Source organism: Pelmatolapia mariae, linkage group LG1, assembly GCF_036321145.2.
Source record: "Pelmatolapia mariae isolate MD_Pm_ZW linkage group LG1, Pm_UMD_F_2, whole genome shotgun sequence".
NCBI lineage: Eukaryota > Metazoa > Chordata > Actinopteri > Cichliformes > Cichlidae > Pelmatolapia > Pelmatolapia mariae.
In genome coordinates this window covers 38103179-38129678 of record NC_086227.1, presented here as the reverse complement: position 1 = coordinate 38129678, position 26500 = coordinate 38103179, and the positions used below count along the sequence as shown (strand labels likewise).

Here is a 26500-nt window from a genome sequence, read left to right as displayed (position 1 = left end):
TTATTAAATATGTTTTAATATTTTGTTTTATTTTTAGTCCTAATTTGTTAAGCACTTGTTGACTGTGTGAAGGAAGAACCCTTTAAAACAGGAAGAGACCTTCTGCAGAACAATGCTTGTGCAAACTGCCGCAAATGGTTGGGGCGTGAGAGGACAGAGAAGAAAAACAACGTATAGGCAAATAGTATGGGAGAAAGTAGCACTTAAGGCACGTGGAGAAGAGGGGTGGAGGAGAAGTTCTCATCATGCATCATGGGAAGCCCTCCTGAAGTCTGAGCCTCTTGCAGGGTCACCTGATCCTGCCTTATACTGCAGAACAATGATTAATTGGAGCAACTGATATGTTCTTGTCATGAATAAATTTGTCATGTTCAAGTCAACCTGCAGATGGAGCCTTTGGCTCTCATTAATGCTATCAATGCAAACAGCAGTGGGGAATCTGACCCAACTCACTCTCATTTAAAGTTGAAAGGTGCTGAGGTGGAGCTGCACATCCAAATATGTTGGAGTGGTACTTCAGTTTTATGAAAGAATAAAAGACAGAACTTTATCCTGTCTGCACTGAGTTAGGCAAGGTCTAAAGTAGATTTACCTCCAATCATCATTTATTAAATCTGCATCCCTCGTAGAGCACCACCCTTGGCCGTCTGTAGCATCCACTAATCCTGATTACACATGGAGAGACAGGATGGGGTCTCCGCCCACCACACCCCACCCAGAGATGAACGCATCACAGACTGAGGACGGGATTGCGACGACCACAGGAGGACACGGGAGACAGAGAAGAGACAGAGGACACGCGTACAGAAGGGGAGATGGGACGATGAAGGTGGAGGAAAGCTAAACTTTACCAACATGGACAGCAGAGGGAGGAGAGGAACTGATGGATCTTTCAAACGCTCATCCATAAAACGCAGCGCATCCTCTGCATCACAGAAGGTAGGATGGAAAACTCACCTGGGAAGGTGGCAATATTTACTGCGGTGGCCAGGATGAGATCATTACTTACAGCATCAAATGGTCAAAAAGTACCTGAAATGTTATCTATAGTTCCTCTTTTTGAACTGTTAAAGAGGCTCATCGATAACTGCAATAAAAGCAGGTGGTTAAACAGGAATTAAGAGAAAAAGCTCTTTAGTAGTCACTGCAGGTAACATCACCTGTATGCATGCACAGCCTTCTATAGGATGCATGCATGCTGCAAGACTTCTGTTCTGTCACTGGACCCACCTGGCCACTATTTGGCTCCACCCCTGCACCTCAGACTTACCTTAACTCTCAGAACTTGAATATCCTGCAATCATTCCCCTTGAGATTGTCTAGCATAATGCTGCCTCCTACAGATGTTTTGAGTGTAAGTTAAAATTAGCCGGTGGGTGTGAACCAAAGTGAGCTCTCGGAGAAACGTTTCCTGGTCTCTCAGTTAAGATGTTAAGATGAAATCTGATCAAACAGTGAAGCCTGTTTGATCAGATCAGGTGTTTGATTTTTTTTCTGGAATTTTTTTGGTGTCAGTGTTTTTCAGCAAACTTTCTCAAACTCATTTGAAGTTCTGAAAACACTCACTGAATATCTGAAGGCCTCCTCGTGCTGGTTTGGTCCTTGTTTGTGGTTTGTGGTTTTCTCTCACTGGTGCCATTATGCTGATTTAATCATTTTTCTTTCAGTCTTACTTTTTCTTATTTGTTGTCTTTATCTTTGTTCTGATCATCATCATCATCGCCGCCTTCATCCGACTCTGAGGTTTTGTTCTGAGACAGCTAAAAATGTTTGAAAAACTCCACAGAAAATTATCTGCAGACACTGAATCCACAGGGAGACAGCCAATCAGCAACAGCATGAACACAGAAATCACTCTTTGCGCTCTTTTATGACCGAGGGTTGCAACAGTGCAAAGCCCCCCCGGGGGTCAGAACAGGCAGCTGGGTTTGGAGGTCAGTTAGAGGACAGTTAAACTGGTTTAAATAAAGTGCTACTGCAACTTCACTTTTAGTAGCATTAAAAGACAAAAAGACAAATATCTGAACAAAAAAAAGAAATCAGATTTTTGTTTTTAGGTTCGGGGAGGAAACGGCAGCACCTTCTCTCAGACCATGTGACCTACTCATGCCCTTCTCCCCTCCTCTTCCTCCTCAGATCATGTGGCCCGCTCACTTCACGGTTCATTGGCTTCATGTGATTTTGCTCAATGAACACAATCAGCTGTTTATTTTCCCTGGAAAACATGTGACTGTGAAATCAGACACATTAAAGTGCGAACAACACACAATGAATAAAACAGAGACGCCAACGTCGCACAGATGAGTAACACGTTCGTCTTAACACTCAAACCAGATCCTTTCTGTCAGAAGCAGGCTTCACCTGTATCTCCTCAGTTAATCAGTTTCCCGTTAATTTGATAAATGACAAAAATGGGAAAAAAAGTTTCATATTATGAAAAGTTTTTTAGAAGTTTTGAAGAAAAGGAACAAATTAAACTGACTGAATGTCATCGAGGGTTATACTTGTTTATAAAAACTAAGACAGACACTTTTCCTATAGGAAGAAAAGGATTGCACAAAACCTTTTATAAGATAAAGTGCTAGAAAGGCAGAAAGAACATTTATTCATAGAACAAAATAAGAATTAAATTAGAAAAAAATCCTAGAATATCCTTCTCCCAAACTGGAGCAAATAATTTTTGGATTCTCTATTAATACAATTAACTGCACATTAATCTGTGATATTTATCACAGATTATACTCATATATAAAATGAGTTTGATAAAATTAATAAAATGGATTCATAATTGTATGAAAACTTTCAAAAGGCATCATCATAGTAAACCTGCATGTGACCCAATTCAGTAAATCAAATTAGTGGTAACCAGTTAAACATTTCAGCTAAAACCACCTTTATAAGCATCCACCTCAGACTTAATAATGCCAATTTTGAGCCTTAATGCAACTGAAATACTCCGTACAAAGTAGGTATTATATAAAGAGAACCAAAAACTGTTTCACATCGCAGGCTGTAAACATTATTTTTTAAATTTCTGCTGTAAAGCTGGACATTTTAAAAAACGGAAGCCTGTGGCGATCGTGGGAACTGCAGGGTTTTTTGTTTTGTTTGTTTGTTTTGTTGGCACAAATGCTTGATTTTTCTTTTCTTTTTAAATTCTTCCAGCATTTATTCATTGAGGTTTTTATTTTAGCTTTTTAATGCTACTTTTTCAGATATTACAGTAATATTTTTGTTGCTGTTTGTGTGTCTGTCAGAAAGATTGTGCAACAACTGCCCTGATGAGCCTCAGGAAACTCAGTTAAGTGTTGATGCAAGTCCAAAAGAAGAACTTTACACATTTGCTTCTGGCACGGGTGTATCAGTTTCCTAAATATTGCTTTCACCGTTGAAAGAATTATCATCAGCATATATTTGTAATATGTTTTCATACAATATTTACATAAATAAATTAAAATGGGCTCCAGTTCACATGGAAACACAAGTGCAAACTAGAGACCACCGCGGATTGTTGTACAACCCCAACTGGTTTTGGTCCTACATACGTGACATGCACTAAATCTGTCCAAAAACAAAGAGAATAAATGTTTGATTTTTGCTGATTCCTCCCCATCAGTGCATTGTGCTGCTGTTGTGCTGACCCAAGAGATTTGCTGTTTATTCCCACCTTGTTATTCTCTGATTGGTTCAGAGCTGCGGTCCACTTCCTGTCTCTGAATGAAATAAAACAGAGCATAATACAACAGCTCATTATGCAAACAAGTAGTTCCTCTGAACAGCATTAATCTCATTTAAACCCCTGATAATCCAAATCTCCAGGCCTCACTCACACACCCTGTGCATTGTTGCCGAGTCCTTCCTTTTTTCTTTAATCGCTCTGTTTTCGTTGAGAAAAAACACTCCTTGATTTTATTTTATTCACTTTAAAAGTACTTTAGCAGAATATTATTGCACAGAAGCACAGTACAAATACTCCACTAAATTTTCAAGTATAAGTACTGCAATAAAAATCCCTGTGAAGAAGTCCATCAGTATTACTTAGAGTATCAGAAGTAAAAGTACATGTTCTGATCGATTTGCAGGGGTCATGTATGACTTTAGGATGAATTTGTATTTTGTTATTGAGGCACCCAATAGATGTAGGAAAGACGATAAATGTGTTGTTGTGCTGTTTGCTGATTGCTTTTCATAAGTTGTTATTTCTCACTGATAAGCATTTAAAACGTATGGTTTTGTCTCAGCAAATCAATTTTAAAAACTATATCTGATATATTCAGACTTCTTATTCAGTGCCTATTATTGATCCTTTTTTATATGCAGTCAGGTAGCTCAGTGCAGTGAGTCCCATTCTGGGACTTCAGACCCTCGGGGGGGTCAGAAGAAAAATATCGGGGTGACTTTAAACTTTAATTAAATTGTGCTTAATTAGCTTTTGTAAAATCTCTAATAAAGGAATCAACACAAAAATGAAAAATGAAAAAGCATAACATGGAACAACCGGGGAAAAGTATCTGAATGAATCTGCTCCGGCACATAAACTGTCATATGGACTGAATGTGTGTTCGGTCTGTTGTGCAGGCAGACTTTGTTTTCACGAGTGTTTCCCAGAATCCAGAGGCAGTTATATCAGCGGTGCTTTTCTAAAGGCTAAAAATGGGAAAAACTTGCCATAATAAAATGTTAGAAAGTCTAGTTGGTCCACAGGTGAGGCCTTCCTGAATTAAAGTGGGCACTGCATTTCTAAACTCCTGTGTGGAGGTGACTGTAGTGAAGGAAAGAGTACAGAATTCCTCTCTGAGATGCGGTGGAAAAGCAACCAAATGTAAAAACTGGAGTAAAGAAGCAAAACGATTCAAACCAAAGAAGATGGACTCAGTTTCCCTGAAGACAAACCGAAATCTTGAGGGGGAGCAGGTTCAACAGGTTTCAGTTTAAAGCTGAGCACATGGAGGATCAGGGTTTGGGAGGTTTTGGACGGTTATGTTTTTGGGGGATTTTTAAAAGCAGATTTACTGAGTCTGCTTCCAGCAGCTCATGAAAATGCTCTTGTGTTGAAGCTTGATGGGTCATGAGACTCCCAGAAGGATTACCTCGGCCTGGAGTCATGAGACCAGGTCGAACAAAGAGCCCTGCTGCCTCACATGCTTGTCACATGAACTTGCTCAGCTGCATAAAGTCAACTCCTTTCTTATCTGCTGAGCTGCACCCAGACCCAGTCCTCACAGGGTCCTCGCAGAGCTGGAAATCATCACGGGGTCTTAACAAAGCCAGTGGGAGCTCACAGAGATGCTGGGTCTGCAGTTCACTTCAGGTTCAGTACTGAGTGAGATGTTTGGACGTTGGAGTAGACGTGCAGGCTGCTGCTGGTGTCCACACAGACTTCTGACTCTTCTTCGCCCGATCCGAACATGAAGCATCTGAGAGGTTTGTTGGTTTCTGAAAGATTGTGTAAGAATGATATTCATAAAGTGGATAAAAATAGAGCGAATCTACAACAAATCTATTTCATCTGTTCAAAAGATTAATTTTAAAAAATGTCTAAAAGGTACTTTTTTAGGTTTATCCCTGTCAATGTGTTTACGACCTCAAGACACTGAAAAAACTGAAGAGAAATGAACAAGAAGCAAGATTTTGTCCACCATAAAATTTGGCTATTCTTGAGGTTGACATCCTTCATTGCTGCCGGATGATTTCGAGCTGCTTTCTGGGTTTGAAAAAACAAAATCAGACAGTTGTCACACATCAGTTGCAGTCCATCGTTAATCAGTGGTGCTAGCTTCAGTCATTGTGCAAAGGTACTGTTTATAAGGTTGTGGAAACCTGCAGTCAGCTGACACTGAAGAAATCACTTGGATAAGTGAGGAAATGTTTCTCCCACTGAAAACGTTACGTCCAAATGAACAGATAGAACTTTTTGGGATTGGTTCCGTTCCTGGGTTTTTATTCTGCAGGCTGAAACAACTGCAGAATCCTAGCTAGAGGTAATGGCTCACCCACTTTCATTTAACCATTTCTCCCTCTAGCTGTTGTCACACAGGAAACTCTGGACAATTTGGGGAGAATCCGACTGGGAACAAAGTCATCTTTTCCCACATGGAGCTCTCTGAGAAGCATTTTTACTACTGGAAACACTCAGTTTGCTGCAGGTGTGGGCACTGCCTGGCTCAAGCATACATAAAGCAGCACACATTAGAAAGTTGTTTTCTAATTTCTAATGCTGGCCTTACTGGATATCAGACGGATTTGTACTGAGGGCTACATTTGAATTCTCACACACATCCTGATGTGAAAATCATGCCCTTTATTTGTGACTTCTTCACATCTGAAGTATTTTCTCTGACACGTCTTTCTTTCATTTAAAGTTAAACCCAGAAACAGTGACGCTTGTTTCCTTCTTTACGGAACATTTGCTGCCTGATGAATCACTGAATTTACCTGATTCTCTTCCTCTTCTTCCTCAGCTGCCAGGAGGATGGGGAGGGAAAGATAATGATGATGATGATGATGGTGGAGGGTTATCGCTCACGTGAAATAGACAATAACGCTGAGGCTCATGTGCCGTTCGGACGTTAATCCTCCATCATCCAGAGTGCAGGAATTTTACAAAGTGCAGACACACAATAACAAACAGTCATTAGTGATGTTTGGATTTAAACACACACAGGAAATAGAGCTTTAAAGGGGAGTTCCGTGTGTTTTTCTGTGCAGCTCCAGGATTAGGACGGAGGGTAAGAGGATTGGGTGCATAAAGAAATGGAAAGCTCCACTCTCCCAGAAATTAGCCAGATATATTCAGACATGAGCAATTTGGTGTTTCATTTGAGTCATTCTGCAGCTGAACACAGGAACAAGAATGAACCACAGCCCAGAGAGCACCGACACGCTCAGCTGACTTCCTGTTTATAATAGTTTGCTATATTAGTGACGGAATAAAGTTTTTGTTTTTATTATAAAAACTTACTCTGATCCATGACTAAGTTTATCTTGTAATCGTGTTGATGTGAGACATATTTAATCAACAATATCCACCTTAGGGGGCCCCAACAACATAAAATACACCACCAAATATTTATTTATTTATTATTAACAGCAGAAAAAGCAGAATAAATCAATTTGATAAATTAATAATTAAAGTTCCTTTGAAGATGAAAGGAAGCAGGTGTTTCTCGGACATTCGGTTTCATGTTTTTCTTGATGACAGTTAACCTGTTACTTTGTTACTGTGAAGAAGGAGAAGCAGAATCATCCTCATGTTTCTTCGTAATCACATATTTTCAGATCCAGAGAGCTTGGATCGACAGAACCTTCCAGAAGAGGGAATGTATCCAGATCATTCCCAGCAAAGACCCCAGCAGGTAACGACACAATCGAGTGCAGGACCTCAGAAAGAGAATTTTCTCTTCTTTTTAATTTCTCTCACTGGACAGAATGATTATGAACGAGGAGACGAGGTGCGTTCAGTCACTTTCAAGTGATCTTTATCAGCTGTTCCTCCTCCTCCTCATGCAGCTATAATTACAGCTTCCTAGGCTCTGGGGTTTGTTGTGTTATTTCTTTTCTTTTTTATATTTTTTAACCCTCATTTTCATTTTTGGAGTTTGATAATTGAGTTAGGTCTTTGTATTTTTTGTGTTTTGGTCTGTTGTTCCAGCCTCTGTTTTCTTGCCTTTGTGTTTAGTTTATTTCCTTTTTCCTTTATTGTTTCTTTTGTGTCTTTGAGCTAATCCTTAATGATTGTCCTTATTGTCGTCACCTGTGTCCCTTTTCCCCAAGCTGTCTCCACTTCCCTGATGAGCTCATCTGTATAAACAGACCAATCTTTCACCTTAAGCTCTGTGGGTTCTTGGCTCTGAGTTTGTGCTTGTTGGTGTTAGGGTTTTTGAGTGTAATGTAAATTAAGGCTGGTTTTCTGGAATAGCTCCCGTCTGCCTGAGTGTTGTACTTGTGTCGTACTTGAGCCCATGAGTGGAGCTTTTTAATTTGTTTTTGTTACAAGCAACTCAAGTTCCAGAGGAGCCAAAAAGCTTTCCAGTGACTGGTTTCTTTCTGTGTCTTTATTAGCTGCTTCTCTGTAGTCTACACTGATCGCTTCATTTGATCAGTGTAATGTGACTAGTCACTCGCTGTTGATTATGTGCTTTAGTCATATGACCTCATGTCTGTTAAATGACAAATGAGATGAGCTTGATGGTTAAAAATGAGTTGACCACTAGTTTATAACATGAGTTCTGCTGCTATGAGGAATTCTTGGAGAATCTGTACTGTTAGTGTTTAACTTCAGGTTCAGTAATTTTATTGGCGGTAATGTTGCATAAAACACTCAGTTCCTGCAATTTAATGAAAGCCTGTCTGCAGAGTTGATATCCTATATAAGCAAAAACGATTAAAGTGGAAATGATAGCTTCCCCCTCTGCTCAGTGCAACAGCTATCTTACACAATGAGGCGGTAAATGAACATCAGTGCCTGTAACCTGTTTGTAATGCTCTGTTTTTGTTCAGGTGCAGCTGTGGTCAGCTGGTGGCACAGCACACTGCCATCCCTCTGGGGACCAAAGAGGACGGGGCCCCACTGGTCCAGCTGGAAGTCCAATCTACGGAGAGATGGAGTGCCCTCAAACACACCCAGGTCTCCCCCACTGATGCCTATGGGGTGCTGGAGTTTCAGGGAGGAGGACATGTCAACAAGGCCATGGTAGTGTGCCTAATAAGTGACACGCCAGTTTGACTGCTTCTGTAGCGTTCTAGCACTGACACCCCTTCCTCCTCCTGTCCCTCTCCTGCAGTACATCAGGGTCTCCTTTGACTCCAAACCAGATTCCCTGCTCCACCTGATGGTGAAGGACTGGCAGCTGGAGCTTCCCACGCTACTCATCTCTGTTCATGGAGGCCTCCAGAACTTTGACCTGCCTCCCAAGCTGAAGCAGGTCTTTGGTAAAGGGCTGATCAAAGCTGCTGTCACCACTGGAGCCTGGATCTTCACTGGAGGAGTCAGTACAGGTACAGCCTTCATTCTTTATGCAAAGATGACTTGATGCCATTCCTGTTCTTTGACATCAAAAAGAGTCATTTTGTATATCATGACTCTCCCCCCACCCCCCCACCCCCAGGAGTTATCCGCCATGTTGGCGATGCTCTGAAAGACCATTCTTCAAAGTCCAGAGGGAAAGTTTGTGCTATTGGGATTGCACCATGGGGGATTGTGGAGAACAAAGAAGACCTGATTGGGAGAGATGTAAGACAAACCAGACTGAGTCTAAGCCGACAGTGTTTGCAGATATTTATGTAGTAAAACACCTGGCAGCAGAATATCTTGTTCCTCACTTAGGTGAAACATGGGGTTTCATGTTTTAGGTGACCCGGCCTTATCAGACAATGTCCAACCCACTCAGCAAGCTGTCAGTCCTGAACAGCAGTCACTCCCACTTCATCCTTGCTGATAACGGGACGTGTGGAAAGTACGGCGCTGAGGTTCGCCTCCGCCGGCAGCTGGAGAAGCATATCTCTCTGCAGAAAATCAACACACGTGAGTCAAACATGTGATCTACCCACAATTGCTTTTAGTGTGAGTCTGAAGCTTATCAGTCCATCAATCTGTGTGACCTGTGGGTTTCCCTTTGTCATCCTATGCCTGGAGCTGTCTGTAAGGCAGGGACAGCAAAGGGGAGCTCAGCTGTCACCTCTCACTTCATGAGGCCACCATAAATGACCAGAAACTCAAGACTTTTTTTTTTTTTTTTTTTTCTATCTAACCTTAACTGTATTGAGTCACGTAAGTCTAAGTGAGGCAGGCTGTTTCACACTACTACTTGTGGCAGAAATGTTGTCTTTAACAAATCATTTTTAGTTTGAGCACAATGCATGGCTAGAAAGCAGTTCCAGAATGAAAGGGGAGCTGGGTTTGGGTAAGTGGTCCTGCATAAAGGTGGAAGATCATACATGAGAGAGCAGTTTTCTGGTGGGTGGCTCAGCAATGCTAAAGCTGCACAGCACTGTGTGAATGAGTGACACTCCAGAAAAGGAAAACCAAATTGGTGCAAGTGAAGCTAATCATTGAATGCTAAAGGTCATTATTTTGAATTGCAGATGCTGATAGAAGTTAGCCTTAGAACTTGTTTGGTGTATTTTTACATTTTGTGTATGGTGGTTTCAGGTCTTGGTCAGGGGGTCCCAGTGGTTTGTCTCATCGTAGAAGGTGGTCCAAATGTTATCTCAATCACACTGGAGAGCTTGAAGGAGGAACCCCCTGTCCCAGTGGTGGTCTGTGATGGCAGTGGTCGAGCTTCAGACATCCTTTCGTTTGCTCACAGATACTGTGAGGAAGATGGGTGAGCTGAACGAGTGTAAAAGCCAGGCTTAACTAGATCATCACACCCGGTGGCAGTTATGGTATTGATACAATCACTGAGGATTGTCATCGACAGATTGTAGTCTGGCTATTTAACTTCATGTAGAAAATCATATTTGCTTCTAAAATACACAATTACTAAGAATTCAATTTATCAGATCATGTGAGACACTCATAGTATTCCAGTTTTAATATGGGAATACTTTATCCTTATATCCCTTTCGCTTTCCTCAGTTTAATGTTAATGTGGCTACCTGGATGTTTCTCCTGCACAGGTTGGTTAGTGAGAGTGTCAAAGACCAGCTGCTGGTCACCATCCAGAAGACTTTCAACTACAGCCGCAGCCAGGCTCAGCAGATCTTCCTCATGGTGATGGAGTGCATGAAGAAGAGAGCTCTGGTAGGTTGGGGGCAAATTGAAATATTAAGGTTTTTTTCGTAACTGCATTTGTCTGTCATGTATGTCCTCATCAGTTCATTAATAAACCTGATCTCCATCCCCAACCCATCTCGTCTCTGTCATTTATCACAAACCAGCACTGCTGCTTTCATACACTCAGCTGTGTTACTGTTGGAGGCAAAATAATCCCTGCCTGGATCTGAGCGGTTCAGGAGTGCATGAATGTGCTGCAGACCTACTAAAGACAACCGAATGTCAAACTGTGATTTGAGTTCACGCTGAAACACATCAGCTTTCCTCAAAATTAAACAGTCTGTGCCAGTGTGATGTGTGGTGTGTTGTGGTTTTTATTTTTTTTTTTTTATTTTTTTTTTTTCCCCTCCTCCCCCTTCATCTTGGCTATGCACCATTTTTATTTTTTTGTACTGTGTAGGGCAGGATGTCCTGGAACAGTCCAACTGTTACGTCCCCCTGCAGCTTCTAATCTGCTCAGTGTGTTCAGCTGGTGCTAATTGGCCACACCTAGTCAGGTGTGGATAAAAGCATACCTGAGGCAAGCTTCTGGAGAGCTCACTTGCTTTTGCCTTGGTGGTACCGGCCATTTTAGCCAACCTGGTATTCCATTTTAAAATAAAACCTCTTCTCACCTACACTCTGCTATTCGTCTCCTTATGTTGCGGCTTTTGAGCCGGGTCGTAACATAAGTGGGGCCTCATCCGGGATTGTTTGGACATTTTTGTGGAGACTGAATATGAGTTTGTTTCACTTTTAAGTGGGAGAGTGAAGGTGTTCACTGTATTGGGCAGACTCTCTTTAGTAAGTGTGTTTCGGCTGGGTGGCTGTGCTGCCCTTCCATTGAAGCACTTGTTTGGGGTGTGTGTGTGTGTGTGTGTGTGTGTGTGTGTGGGGGGGGGGGGGGGGGGGGGTGTTTTTTTTTGTTTTTTTTTTTTCTCTCTCTCTCTCTTCTCTCCTCTTTGTATTTGGTGGTTATCCTGGGTGGGGGTACGCTTCAGAGTTTGGTAGGAGATTATATCTCTGGTCTGCTGCCTGCTCTTGAGTTCGCGTTTAAAGTTGCCTCGAGCCCGGTACACCACTGAAGAATTGGAGAACAATGGCTTAAGTCTCTGAAGCAGCACTGAGCGAACACTTCTGAAGATTGCAATGACATAAGCTCAGTTCTGTGCAGTTCAGACCAACAGCTTTACATTTTTGTAAGTTGGGTTTTTACACGTCTTGGGGTTTTTTGTTGGTTGGTGTATGTGTGTGTTGGGTTTTTTTTTTTTTTTTTTTTTTTTCCTTCCAATTTAAAAATGATTTAAGTTCTTTTAAACCTGACATGCGTAACTGTGGTAAGCTAACCTACACTACTGGTTGGACACCGTTTCTGCGGATTACAAATTCATGTTATACAAACCTGTTCACTGTGACATTAACACAATGAAGGGTTTCCCTTTGAACTGACACTGCAGCACTTAGTGGAGATTGTTCTGTGACCTCCACCATTTATTTAATCCCACAATCCTCTGCTTCTTCCAGAGAACAGCTGCAGCAGCAGCAGGCTGCCCATAAATTTAAAATCTGAACATCAATTCACTTAAACTGATCTGCTGTCAGATTAAAATTGCTTGGCTTCAGGTTCACATGTTTGTCTGCAGACATGACCTGAAGTCAGAAACATGAGGAAAATAAAGTTCATGTAAGTCACACACGTAAAAAATGCCTATGTTCAGATTTACGACTTCCAGTGATGATATCATTATCCATTAATCTCTTCCAGAGAAGAACCTGACTTTTGAATGTAAATCAGTTAAGTAAATAAGCACAATAATGACCGAATCAACAGAATACAGATGGGATCGGGGGGGGAACAGCAGTGCAAAGCATCTGAAAACCTCCCGCACATGTCCAAACAACAGATTCTCACTTGAGATTCATCCTTTACTGACACTTACTGAGGGTCCTTCATATTTTACCACACTGGGAAGCCTTCAATGTCATTTTCAGTGACACTCCATGGTCTAGCTGAGATGGCCAGATAAGGGGGTTTAAAAACCAAATGGGTTCCTCATGAGTAGGCTGGAATATATATATATATATATATATCTATATATATATAATAATGACAGCAATATCAGGAAGAAGGAACACGAGAAGCTGGAGAAATACCAAGGGCTCAGAGAAGAGCTCGAGAGGATGTGGAGGGTGAAGGTAACGGTGGTCCCCGTGGTAATCGGAGCACTAGGTGCGGTGACTCCCAAGCTAGGCGAGTGGCTCCAGCAGATCCCGGGAACAACATCGGAGATCTCTGTCCAGAAGAGCGCAGTCCTGGGAACAGCTAAGATACTGCGCAGGACCCTCAAGCTCCCAGGCCTCTGGTAGAGGACCCGAGCTTGAAGGATAAACCGCCCGCAGGGGCGAGATGGGTGTTTTTTTTTTTATATAAAAGTTGAATGTGATACAGCCTGCATCTAAAAATAAATAAATCAAAATAACATTATTGGCAAATGTCACAAGAAATTTGTGTTCAGGTTGCTGTATTTCCTTGAGTGGCGTGAGGGGTGGACACCACCTCTGCCGGAGAGCTGCATCCAAATCTGCATATGTGAAAAATAACTGCTAACTTTTATATCTGATCAAAGGAAATAGATCCTTGGAGGCTCAGAGATAACAGGTACAGATTTTTGACTGCCAGAATACGTATGCCTTATTCCATCTCAAATCATCACATTTTTCCAACCTGCTTGACCGTCTCCAATTTGCATAAAAATGTTATTGTAGATAGTTTGAAGATAAATGATGATTCCTGTGAAATTTTAGCTTCATATATTTTTAATCCTTTAAAGATATTTTTGAATCCTTTAAATGATCAGCTGATCCACTTTTCATGAACATCTCAAAAAGGCTAAAAATGTCACTGTGTGAATGAATGAGAACTGGCTATTTAAACTATGAAAACATTAAGGTCTCTTGTCTAATATTTGATGCTAAATAAAATGCAAAATAAAGCATGCACAATTCTTTTTGACATTAAATTAATTTATGTTGACTCAAAGAATCTTGAAAAACATTTGATAAATGAAGCTAAATTGTAGCAGTAATCAGTCTACATGTGTCCAAGCTTTACACCATAAGATTTATAAGTAAGTTGGAGCCAGCAAAGCAGAAGATGCACATTGATTTGAGACAGATGACCTATAATGGGACCGGTTCTCAGTCTGCTTTGACTAAGTGTTCCCTGCCCTGAGCTTTGGGTGTCTGGTGTAGTTTGTGTCGTTCATGGTGCTGTTTCTTTATTGTTTGTGTAGATTACAGTTTTCAGGATGGGCTCAGAGGGACAGCAGGACATTGAGATGTCCATCCTCACAGCTCTGCTCAAAGGTTGGTGTGTGAAAGGGTTTTAAGAAGGAAACGCACAATAATATTATTGCTGTTGTGTTAGGTAACATCCTATTTTAGAGTTCAGGATCATTTCTCTAATAGGTCTGAGTACATCAAAGCAAATTATGCTTTTCTCCACTTAAACTGGGACATTTGGTGTAATGGGTGTCATGAAAGCCACATGTGGCTGGCAATACAGATAATTTCTTCAAGCATATGGAGTCGCGGTGATTTCACATGGTTTAATTGGTCAATGTAACAGCAACACATTCGTATTTCTAATATTTATTCCAAAAACATGTCTGTGTAGGGGTGGAACTGAGGGTGAGATGTTTTTTTCCTGGTTTCAGGTACAAATGCATCTGCGTCTGATCAGCTGAGCTTGGCTCTGGCCTGGAACAGAGTGGACATTGCTCGCAGTCAGATCTTTGTGTATGGACTCCACTGGCCTGTGAGTTCACAGATACAACAGCTATCAATCAGTCACTCTCTAAACTTTGTTTTTCTTTCTAGAGAAACTTTTTTCTTTGACATCAGCATTCTGTCATCCATTTGTCTGCTTCCTCAGCCCAGTTGTCTTTTACTTCTCTGTGTATGGATTATTGATTCCTCACTTGTGTTTGTTTTCTGTTTCAGCCTGTGCGAAATTCACCTTCTGACCGTCCAAAGAGCCCGGTAGCCCAGCGACCATCAGCAGGAGGGGCTAAAGGGAAACCCCGGGGGAAGAAGGGAAAAGGAGGAAAAAGCAAACCTGAACCTCCCGAAGAGACGGACCCTCGGAAACTGGAGCTGCTCAACTGGGTAGGAGACTGGACTAAAACTGATGTTATCATCTTGAATAGCCACCACCAGCATCCGCTCAGTGACTGATTGAGGCAAATCTGTGATCCAGAAGCAGATGGCAGGGGATGATTGTAATGATGGTGTTTTTGTGTGGGACAGGTGAACTCATTGGAACAGGCCATGATGGACGCTCTGGTGTTGGACAGGGTCGACTTTGTTAAACTTCTGATTGAGAACGGCGTCAACATCCACCACTTCCTCACCATCCCCCGTCTGGAGGAGCTGTACAACACGGTGAGAGGAGGACCTACTACATGACACCTCCCGTGTGCAGAGTCATAGTTGATTTACAATGAAAAAAGTGCTCTTTGCAAGAATGATATAATAAATAAAAATTAAAAATGACCTTGAATGAAATCAGCATAAAAATCCATCAGCAGCAGAAAGAAATAACCCATTTTAAACCCAGTACAAAGCATCAGACTCATTTTGTGATGGGGAATGAAACTGGGTAACCGATTTATGGTGTGATTATCCTGAATTAAGATGTTAGACGTAGCAGGGTGAGAGCTCTGATTATTTGGTGCTCACAGCAGGCTGGTAACACACACATAAACCTCAGGTTCACTCAATGGGGGCTGGAAGAGCATTGAACTGAGCTGCAGTGGAGCTTGAGCACACCCTGCTGGTAGTGCATGTTACATCACCTTTCAAATGGTTTTTCCCAGTCTGCCTGTTTGTTATTGATGCAGTAATGCAAAGCTTCAAATGGGGAATTCTCAGAAACCCACAGAAAGACAAAATAGAACAAGTTAAACTTACATAGAAAGACAAAAAGCTTGCCCATGTCCTGATCCTGTAATACACTATAAGTTATATATTTTTGTGTACTGTGCCGCTCACAAGTTTTGGGCCACTTTGAAATTTCCTTGTTTTTGAACCAAAGAACACAGAATGGGTCTGGTTGAAAATGAAACGATGATAAATGGTTACTGGAATCATTAATTATCAATCATTGGGGGGTTTTAGTAGAGTGGGGATGTGGAGCAACCATCACAGTTCTGCATTAAAGATAAAGTCTGTGCACCGAAGCAGAATAGACTGGTGAACAAGCAAGCACTGGTGCTACACAATCCAAATAAATGGTATGTCAGCACTGAACTGATGAACATGATGGAAGGGCTGGTTTGTTGAATATGAGAGTAACATTAAACTGCACTGTTTGAATCAGCAGAAAGTTTTGGTTTTATATGATGCATTGAAAAATCTTAATTCTCTCAGGGACACTGCTCATATACATCAGGCAGAAAATGCTCCACTTTCATGGTACTTCACCATTTGTTACTCTTCCCTTGTAATATAATACCTTCATGCTTGTTTGATCTCAATAAAATTTGGACATCTGTTAACAAAACAAAAGCTCTGCTCTAACCACTTTACTCTCGCTGACACGTTGCTCTGCAGCTTAATGTCCTTCTTCTGTTATATCACTGCTGCTGTCTCTAATCTAGCTCTGATCCACAGACATAAAAGCTCTTAAAACAATGGTTTAGCCACATTATTGTCAGATTACAAAACAGCTCTCTGCTGCTGTCTGCGTGCATCCCGCTCATCACGTCCTCTGGTCTCTAAGTGAATCTGTTAATTTGTATAAATTGTATTAAGCAGAGAAGCCACCGCTGTTTTTATTTGCATCACCTTGTTTTGTGGTTGGTTTCTGCAGAAACTGGGACCAGCCAACACTCTTCACTTTTTGGTCCGAGATGTCAAAAAGGTGAGTACTGTGCTCTGGATTCACCGAGTTCATGAAATATTTAAACTGCACTATATGCTTTGAGCTCAGGCTGCTTGTCCCCAGAAGGTACCAGGGCAGAACCGCAGCTGCACATCATTAGTGGAAAAATATGTTCATGGCCTTTAAAAACGAGGTATAAGTGTCCTGTTCACTGAAGGAAACCTGCTCTTCTACACTGCATCTGCAGAACGAAAACTAGCAAATCAAAGAAAATATGAGGAATGACTGAACAAAAGATGCATCATCCAATGACATGTGTTTCAGGGGAATCTTCCTCCAGATTACCAGATCACACTGATCGATATTGGACTGGTACTGGAGTTCCTGATGGGTGGAGCGTACCGCTGCAAGTACACAAGGAAGAGTTTCAGGACGCTGTATAACAACCTGTATGGCCTCAAAAGAGTGAGTAAAGTTGGTGGAGCTGCGATGGCACACTGAACAACCACTGCTCAGTCTGCTAGACATCATTTCACCCTCCTGATAGAAATGACCTTGCATCTGCTGTAGCATCAATATACTTATATTTACTCACATTTTCATCTTGTGTCTTACAGCCCAAAGCGCTGAAGCTTCTTGGCATGGAGGTATGTACATGTAGATCTGAAAACTAAAGGTGATCTGCTCTGAGAGGAAGACTTGCTGACCTGCTTGGTTTCTGCAGGATGATGAACCCCGTCCAAAGGGGAAAGGAAAGAAGAACAAGAAAAAGGAGGAGGAAGTAGACATTGATGTAGATGACCCTGAAGTCAGCAGGTTCCAATACCCCTTCCATGAACTGATGGTGTGGGCGGTGTTGATGAAGCGCCAAAAGATGGCATTGTTCCTGTGGCAGCGAGGGGAGGAGGCCATGGCAAAGGCTCTAGTAGCCTGCAAGCTCTACAAGGCCATGGCTCACGAGTCTTCCCAAAGCGAGCTGGTGGATGACATCTACCAGGACCTGGAGAACAACTCCAAGTGAGTCCCACACACAATCCTGGACATCATGTTCAGCTTCTGTTTATACTCTTAAGGCCCTTGTTATTTTTTAAACCTTCTCAGTTGTGTTTGTTAAAGCCACAAGCTGGTTTTCCAGCTTTAAAGTATCCACTGTGAGGCAGCCTAAGGAGGGTGTTGGCCTTTTTCTTTGCAGGGACTTTGGTCAGCTGGCCTATGAGCTGTTGGATCAATCCTACAAACACGATGAGCAGGTGGCCATGAAGCTCCTGACCTACGAGCTAAAAAACTGGAGCAACTCCACCTGCCTGAAACTGGCTGTAGCTGCCAAACACAGAGACTTCATTGCCCACACCTGCAGCCAGATGCTGCTGACCGACATGTGGATGGGCTGTCTGAGGATGGGCAAAAGCAACAGCCTCAAGGTACCAGCAGAATACAGCAGCAAGGTTTTCTCAGGACAAAGGTAGAATAAAGAAACTGGATAGACAGAAAAGGTTAAGAGTTTGTTTGCTTTTCAGAAATTCACAAGTTAAAATATAATTTTTAAATTAAATGGGCCCAAGAATAGAACCCTGAGGGATCCCAGCAATACTGGAGCGGAATCTATACGTTAACATAATTCTGTTAAGCTTGACCTTTGTCCCCTCCTCACCCTGTCTCCAGGTCATTTTAGGGATTATTTTCCCTCCTGCCATCCTGCTCCTGGATTTTCGTCTTGGGGATGAAGCTCCTCATCATTCGTCCAAAGGAAGCAATGATGGAAAAACTAAAGATGACAAGAAGTCAAACAAGGTATAAAACTCTCATGTCGTTAACATCGGCATAAAATTAGGCTGTTTGAGTAACTAAGACTTTGTTTTAGGATGCAGCATCTAATGTTGACGCTACTTCAAAGAAAGGAGATGAAGAAGAAAATGAGAGTGACAAGAAGCACGGGAAGAGGGTTCCTATCGGGAGGAAAATCTATGAGTTCTACAATGCCCCATTCACCAAGTTCTGGTTCAACACGGCAAGTGCACATTTCAATATTTAAAATAAGAAATATATAAAAGGGCATTTCAGATAATAAAAATAAGTATCTGGTAGATATAAAAAGACTGAACATTTATGAATATTTGCCCTGAAACTTCGTGTTTGACAGAACTGCAACAGACAATGTTATGTGCTTAAAAAATTGGCACATCAAGACTCAGAGGTCGAAGAGTCTGAAACGTTCCCAATTCTAGCTGTCCTTCATAAATCCAGAAGCTGAATTTTTACTTTTAGATTCTATGATCCTTGTGTTTTTTTGTCCATGCCAGATCTCATACCTGGTGTATCTGATGTTGTATAACTACATAATCCTGGTGAAGATGGAGCGGTGGCCGTCTTTGCAAGAGTGGATCGTCGTCTCTTACATCGTCACTCTGGGCCTGGAGAAATTCAGACAGGTGAACGTCAAACACACCTTGGCTGTGTGTTAACCCCCGCCTGCTTCTGTGACACTCACTCAGCAGCAGATTCAGATTTCAGTCCCTAACTACACAAGAACTGGCCCAGGTGGTATGGTTAAATGGATCCACATCAGGTTCTCTTCCAGTCTGTGAAGGTGTGCAAGAACAACATTATCTCTGCTGCTCCAAGTTGCAATTTATACTGGTATGCCAGTACTGTGTTATATAACACAGACACTGCTCTTGTCTGACAAGTCTATTTTTTACATTTTCAGACTGAGTGTGAGCTTGATATGAACTCTGGATTCTGCTATGAAGGTCATTAAAATTTTAAAGGCAAAGCAAAATTTGTGCCTGAAAAACCCCAGCCAGTAACAGTTAGTATGAGCTCAGTAGGTGTGAGGACAAAATGAAATCTGATCGGAGTGCAGGGTGAGATCTGAAAAGCTAATAACAGAAAAAGAAAGTTTTATTTTTGCCTAATTAGAATTTTGCACTTTACTGAAGAAACTACATGAAAAAATGTAACCAAATGCAACTTAAATTATCCTCTGAGTTGACAGGTTGAAAGGTGATCTGTGTCATATTAAAGGGTCTCTTCTTGAATTACACTTTTAACACAACATTTGATCCTTAATTGTTTTGTTCCATTAGAAATGCATTAGACTGAATTACATTAGGAATATTGATACTTTAGGAAACTTTTCAAATCATTACAGTTGGAGCGGGTTGTACAGTAACGTGTTTACATTCTCTGAAAAATGAACTTCTGACCTTTTCTTCTGACCTGGATGAAAACACTTGCTTGGTCAGATCCTGATGTCCGAGCCTGGGAAGCTGAAGCAGAAGATCAACGTGTGGTTGGAGGACTACTGGAACATCACAGACCTGGTGGCTATCTCGGTCTTCATCTTTGGGTTCCTGCTGCGGCTGGAGCCTGAGCCCTACATGGGATATGGCCGTGTCATCTATTGCGTCGACATCATCTTCTGGTACATCCGAGTTCTTGACATCTTCGGAGTAAACAAATACCTGGGGCCCTATGTCATGATGATCGGCAAAATGGTAGGACCCCTGGTGTGGGTTTTTTCTGATGTTTTCATTCAGGAAGCCGCACTTACAGTCAGGCCAACGCAATGTTACACAACCTTTTGTAAAGGCACCAGGAAATCACAGTCTTGCATTTAAAAGGACTGATGTACTGGTACCTCACAGTACACAACTACATGTACACTGTATTATCAGATCTATGTAGGGTACCAGCAGTGAAAGCACACAGGTTATTGTTTATATGTGATTATGTGGTATAATATTGATATTGTCACAGAGTCCACTTTAATTGGGTTAAATGTCTCGTGTTCCCACATGTCTCCAGATGATTGACATGTTGTACTTCGTGGTTATCATGCTGGTGGTGCTGATGAGTTTTGGTGTAGCTCGGCAGGCCATCCTCCACCCAGATGAGGAGCCGACGTGGCGTTTGGCCCGCAACATCTTCTACATGCCCTACTGGATGATCTACGGAGAGGTGTTTGCCGACTCCATAGACCGTAAGACTAGAATCCATAGTAAGACAGCTGTTAGTCCCCTGTCCTCATGTTGTCCTTACCCCGTCCTCCCTCCACACTGTAAACTATCAGTTAGTCCACACACCCTGCTGTCCTCTCCCTCCAAAAACAAGCTCAGATTTATATATTCACTTGAGTTTATTGATCTCTGTATTTACTTTTACTGTACTTATGCTTTTTATTAATGATTTGGATACTACAAACGAATTTTATTTTTTCCCCTGGAGTTGATTTGTTGTGTTCATTGTGACTGTGACTGTCATCCTCTCCTTTGTTAGACATTATCTCCTTCAGTGGTTCCAACATGAAGTCTTCTTCACTTTGTGAGGATTTTCAGCTGATTATTTTTCTTCCTTCTTTCCTTCCGCTGCTCCTGGACAGTTTACGCGATGGAAATCAACCGTAAGCATCTAAAAGCACTAACCCACTCAAACCAAACAGTCAATGTTAATGTGCCCATCTGTGCGTTTGAGATCATACAAGGCTAATCTCATAGTGTTGTGAAATCTCAGTTGTATTATCTACTAACCATCATTTGTTGAATTTATGCTTTTAAACTCATTCATTTTCTTTTAACGCCCTTCGGTTCAGTCTCATCGAACCAGAATAGGCTGAAACGAGTTTAGCAGCTGAAATAACTAACCTACCCTCCACAAAAAATGAGCATTGTGCCATTTTATAAGTGCTGTCTATGAAACAAGGAAGTTCTGAGTGTGGGTGTTACAGACCCTATTTAAAATTTCTTTGGTAACACTCATAAAAGCTCAGTTGCTCATAAATGCTGTTGCTTGATGTTGTCGTTTGCATTGTTATAGTTTACTCTTTATGTCAGATTTAATGAGTGCTGCAAGTCTATGTGTGTGTGTGTGTGTGTGTGTGTGTGTGTGTGTGTGTGTGTGTGTGTGTGTGTGTGTGTGTGTGTGTGTGTATTTGGGTTTCAGCTCCTTGTGGAGAAAACTTATATGATGAAGATGGGAAGAAGCTTCCTCCTTGCATCCCTGGAGCCTGGCTCACCCCCGCCATCATGGCTTGTTACCTGCTGGTAGCCAACATCCTTCTGGTCAACCTGCTCATTGCCGTCTTCAAGTCAGTACACCGAGCAGTCTTTGGAGACACGAGCTGTAACATATGTTCCATCGTGGCTTAAAAGTCACAACATAAAGAGGAAACAACATTTTAATTTTAAATCCGTTAGTAACCCGAGCTACTCATGACAGCCCAGAGAGCACAAACACAAAAACTGGCATCCCCCAAAGCCAGCCTCAGGCATGCCCTTATCCACACCATGTAAGGTGTAGACAACTGCCAATTAAGCTTTGACACTTGCACTGCAGACAAGGAAATTAGGGGTTGCAGACACTGACTCAGACAAAACCCACTTTAAAAACACTTGTCATATTTTTCAAGTTAAATGCAGTGAAGAAGAGTCGAGTTTAGTTTCAGTGTTGAAAAAGGGGAACTGGGGGAAACAGAAAAATATGAGGACAAAATACTGAGAATGATCCGTGTGTCCTAAAAACCATTTGGCTGCTGATTATGGCAGTGTTTACTTTGCCGTACTTACATACTTAGTACGTCGACAAAAGTCTGTTAAATGACGTGAGGTTCATTATCAAGTGGTGACTGCCCAAGTTCACAGCTGTTCATGTCAACAAGCATGTGTAATCCCGGCCTTATACTCACTTATTTGCTGGGAGCTGGAGGATGAACAGGCTGTTTGTGCCCTTATAGTTCAAACTCTTTGTTAACACTAGTGTCGCGACAGACTGTAGAGCATGCTGACATCCAAAAGGAGCCTCATGTTCACCCCGTTGATGACAAATTTTTTTATCACTCAGACCCAAGCAGACTCTTGTACACTTCCAGTTTAACAAAGCTTTTAAATGAAGTTTGACCTCTGCTCTTTCAAAGTTTAACCTTCTCTGCTCTGGTACAAAGGGCTGTGTGGTCAATAGAAACAAAGTATCCATCTGGCAGCAGGAACATAAGTTGATGTTATTGGTGCTATACTGTGTCTATATCAAGACCTTGAGAGGAAATCATTTTGTTGGAAAATTTTCTATCCAAGGAGACATCTCAGGACAAAATGCTTAGATCTGCAGTGTGTCCCCTCAGTTGCTCTACAGAGGTACAGCAGAGATGTACTGAAAACAATAGCCAGGGCTGGGAATGTCACTTCCTGTGTAGAAAAGTCACCATAATCTATTAACTGGTGGGAAGGAAAAATACCTAGAAACCATTTTCTAGTTAGCTCACGGTTCCAGTTGATAACTTCACCTTGAACTTTGAAAACCTGATTATATAATGATAAACTGATAATGAAGAGATTTTCTCCACTTCCTCCACAGCAACACCTTTTTTGAGGTGAAGTCCATCTCTAACCAGGTGTGGAAGTTCCAGCGATATCAGCTGATCATGACCTTCCATGACCGCCCCATCTTGCCCCCGCCGCTAATCGTCTTCCCCCACATCTACATCGTACTGAAGAGGCTGTGCTGCCACTGCAGACGGAGAGCAGAGGGTGGAGAGTACGACGACCGTGAAAGACGACTGCGTAAGACAGAGACCGCCATAATCAGAACCTGAACTTAAAGTCTGCATCCTGTTCAGTTTTTTTCGATATCTGATATCTAAATATGTAATATGTTTAAGCACATCACTAACAGAAGCTAAAGTAGGTTAAAGGCTCAGTATGAATACAGCATAATCCTGGTATTTCTCGAGCTATCAGAACCACCCCTACCAGTCTGAGGCACACATTGCAGTCACATGTGTTTGTGTGCCGAGTTTAAAATGCTGTGTTCCCTCAGAGCTGGTGTTGAATGCAGATGAGCTGAAGAGTCTGCATGAGTTTGAGGAACAGTGTGTGGAGGAATACTTCAGAGAGAAGGACGATGAGAAGCAGTCGTCTAACAACGAGCGAATAAGAGTCACATCTGAAAGGTTCGTGTTCATATGAGCGTGCAATCTGTGGAGGACCAAAACTGCCAGAATCAAAAATACATACGTTAAGAACTGAATAAAGCATACTTAAAATGCTGTTAAATGTGAAAAAAAAAAAACCCCAAAACAATTATAGCAATTTATTCATTTATAAAATGTAATGATTTACCCAACAACTGAAACTTAAGTGAGACAGCATAACTTACAACTTGCTCTGCAATTGGAAATGTTGCCATCGCAGCCCTGAGTACTCATGTCATGTGTTCAGGGTGGAGAACATGTTCATGCGTCTGGAGGAGGTAAATGAAAGGGAACACTCGATGAAGGCATCCCTGCAGACGGTCGACCTCCGCCTGGCTCAGCTGGAGGAGTTCTCTAACCGAATGATGAATGCTCTGGAGAAGCTGGCGGGCGTCGACCGAGCTGAGCTCGTCCGCACGCACTCTAGAGGATCGTCCGTGTGTGAGCCGGGCACTCTGCTGCGCCAAGGCAGCATCAACAGCGCTGACGGGTACAGTCTGTACAGATACCAGCTGGAGCACGACGACAGGACGTCGGTTTTCGGAGACATGGAGGGAAATGACAAGAGGGTCCAGCAGAGTCCAGAGAGGCAAGCTGGGAACAGCGAGGGAAGAACCAAAACAGGTAGGACCAGAGATGAGTCTTTATTGGACGCATTATATCAGAAGAATGAAGGTAAACGGTTATCCTCTGTTTGAACTTCTCTTTTTAGGTGAATTGAAAGAGTTCTGCTCAGCTCTGGAGGTACAAGGACTTAAGGACACTCAGTCTCTTTCAAACGTGGACATCCTGATCTCTCCCTGTGACCCAGACATCAAATCCCCCAAGACCTGCTCCATTTCACCTCAACGTGACTCGGCTGACACTAACAAAGATAAACCCATAGAGAAGGGCCGACTGGAGGCGGCTGTGTCCTTCCCTCTGGAGAGGTCAAAGGTCACACAGTATTTATCCTCTCCAACCCTCAGCAGCTCTCCATCCTCCAACAAGAAGTATGTCAGCAACATCATCTATAGCCCCGGCCAGCAGGACCAGAATTGGGCCACTGAGTTGACCAGCAAGGAATCCAAAGAGGAACTAGATGAGACCAAGCTGCAAAGCCATGAACAGGAGGGTCAGAATAATAATGCAGAGGAGGAGGAGGAGCTGCTGGTAGGGGAGGACCAGATGTATCCAACCCTGCGCTCCAAGAGTCTCAATGCCAACCCAAGAAAGATGAGGAAGAAGAAGGAGGATGAAGAAACACCACGTACAGCCAGCAGTGTCAAAGATCTGGTTTCAGCGTTCAGTGGGGGGCCATGAGGACACGGGGAAGGACCAGGTCCAAAAACTCTTCAGACAACCGTTTATCCTGAAGGACTGAACCCTGCTCTGAACTCACAGGAGATGAATAAAGCAAACATAATGCTTCAGTATTCCTGAATCAATAATAATTCTGGAATAACTGCTAAACCTGAAGCTGGAGCCCACCCCCGCCCCCTCCTGCCCAACACAAAGCTCCTGCATTTTGTTCGTTACATTCCAGAAGAAAAAGTAAATGTAACCAGTTACAACAAACATAGTATCTTTAATCTAACTGATCGTTTTCTCTGTCACGATCTTGACAAACAGCAGCACAAGAAAAGAAAACTGAAGAGATCGCATGCTCATTGGCTACGGGCTTGTGACTGACATGTCGTTAGTCAATGAACATTCCTTGTATAATACAAGAGTTTTAAAAATAAAAAGTAGTATTGATCATATTTTATAAACTACAACAGTTTCCTTGAAATAAATTCAGTTTTATTCACATAGTACAAGTTCACAACAACATATATCACGTAGGCAACTCATACTTTAAGGGAAACACGTTACAGTCTTACCTCAATGAGAAGCTCAATGATCAGACGATCATCAAGTGCTATCCATGTGCTTTTCTTTGTGTCTGCATTAAAAACATATTTGCAGCAAGTCTTTAAACTCAGCAGCACAGCGAAATCTTCTACTTTGTTAGTTTATAGCAACTGTGCAGGACTGAAGCCACAACACAACGAAACCTGACTGATTTTTTGTTTCATACAGAAGCCACGTGTCTTGCTATGCACTAAAGTGCTTCATTAAATCTGCAGTAAAATAAATAACAAACTGTCTAGAATAATAAGATTAATTAACATAAAATCTTGCTGTAGACCTGAAATTTTCACTTTTTATCGTTTGCCTTCATTATCATAAGAATCTTACCTGTTTTGTAACATTGTTTAATTTAATCCCTAAACACCTCTCACTGAGTAATGAACAATTTAAGAAAATGTTTTAGTTTGAACTTTGTGTCAAAGCATTTCTTCTATCCCAGTACTGCTCTGGACTGGAGACTGCTTCATGTTTCATGATCACCACAGGCACTGCTGAAAGAGTGGAATGAGCAGCTTTATATGGCAATTTTATCAACCTTACAAATGCTGAACATTCTAAACCTTTTCCTGTTGTCACCCGCATGACATATACATTATGTCCTGTGGGTGGCACAGTGGTGCAGTGGTTAGCCCTGTCACCTCACAGGAAGAAGAGTTCTGGTTTGAACATCAGATCTGAGTTTTCTCTGTGCCTGCACGGATTTCCTCCAGCATATTATACATATATGCATTTCAATAAGGCGAGATCACTTGTAAGAATTTGATTCATTGAGAAGGAGAAATTAATGTATCTGGTGATTCGACTCCTATGACCCATCATGGCATGAAGGAATCGCAGCAGTGATAGGATTTAGGACATGACCCCCTGAGTCTAGATGCTGGCGGGGGTGAAGATGAAGACTGAGGTCTGACTGATTGAGGCGATTGTCTGGTGGAGATGGGAAGGAGGGTGGGTTGCACGAGTGTAAAAAGGAGAATGTGATAATAAAGGACCTATTCACACA

The 26500-nt window shown here is 42.0% G+C and overlaps 1 protein-coding gene across 3 annotated transcripts; it reads left to right on the top strand.

The window, feature by feature from the left end:
- The first annotated feature begins 741 nt into the window (after positions 1 to 741).
- On the top strand, positions 742 to 26500 carry LOC134631869 (transient receptor potential cation channel subfamily M member 1-like). Of its 3 annotated transcripts, XM_063480427.1 has the most exons (28): positions 742 to 939; positions 7279 to 7355; positions 8500 to 8692; positions 8784 to 8997; positions 9108 to 9232; positions 9352 to 9523; positions 10151 to 10325; positions 10621 to 10744; positions 14050 to 14122; positions 14473 to 14573; positions 14759 to 14923; positions 15065 to 15199; positions 16629 to 16679; positions 16965 to 17105; positions 17258 to 17287; positions 17365 to 17657; positions 17833 to 18061; positions 18303 to 18431; positions 18502 to 18648; positions 18941 to 19069; positions 19886 to 20137; positions 20448 to 20622; positions 21022 to 21042; positions 21582 to 21726; positions 22989 to 23194; positions 23451 to 23583; positions 23852 to 24228; positions 24317 to 26500. In XM_063480427.1, the coding sequence occupies exons 1-28, from the start codon at positions 856 to 858 to the stop codon at positions 24904 to 24906; spliced, it is 4686 nt and encodes a 1561-aa protein (XP_063336497.1). In that variant the 5' UTR covers positions 742 to 855; the 3' UTR covers positions 24907 to 26500. The 3 variants fall into 3 exon arrangements, with proteins under 3 accessions (XP_063336497.1, XP_063336504.1, XP_063336514.1); XM_063480434.1 differs by lacking the exons at positions 21022 to 21042; positions 21582 to 21726; positions 22989 to 23194; ... (1 more) ...; positions 23852 to 24228; positions 24317 to 26500 and having other exon boundaries at positions 744 to 939; positions 19886 to 20064; positions 20448 to 20548; XM_063480444.1 differs by lacking the exons at positions 14050 to 14122; positions 14473 to 14573; positions 14759 to 14923; ... (15 more) ...; positions 23852 to 24228; positions 24317 to 26500 and adding an exon at positions 10882 to 10995 and having other exon boundaries at positions 755 to 939.

What these genes read in the sequence shown, in the direction of transcription:
- LOC134631869 (XM_063480427.1), top strand. Translation starts at nt 856, where the DNA reads ATGGACAGCAGAGGGAGGAGAGGAACTGATGGATCTTTCAAACGCTCA. An exon ending in AGATACTGTGAGGAAGATGG is followed by an intron (nt 10,326 to 10,620) that starts GTGAGCTGAACG and finishes TCTCCTGCACAG; the next exon opens with GTTGGTTAGTGAGAGTGTCA. An exon ending in GCCTGGAGAAATTCAGACAG is followed by an intron (nt 19,070 to 19,885) that starts GTGAACGTCAAA and finishes TTGCTTGGTCAG; the next exon opens with ATCCTGATGTCCGAGCCTGG.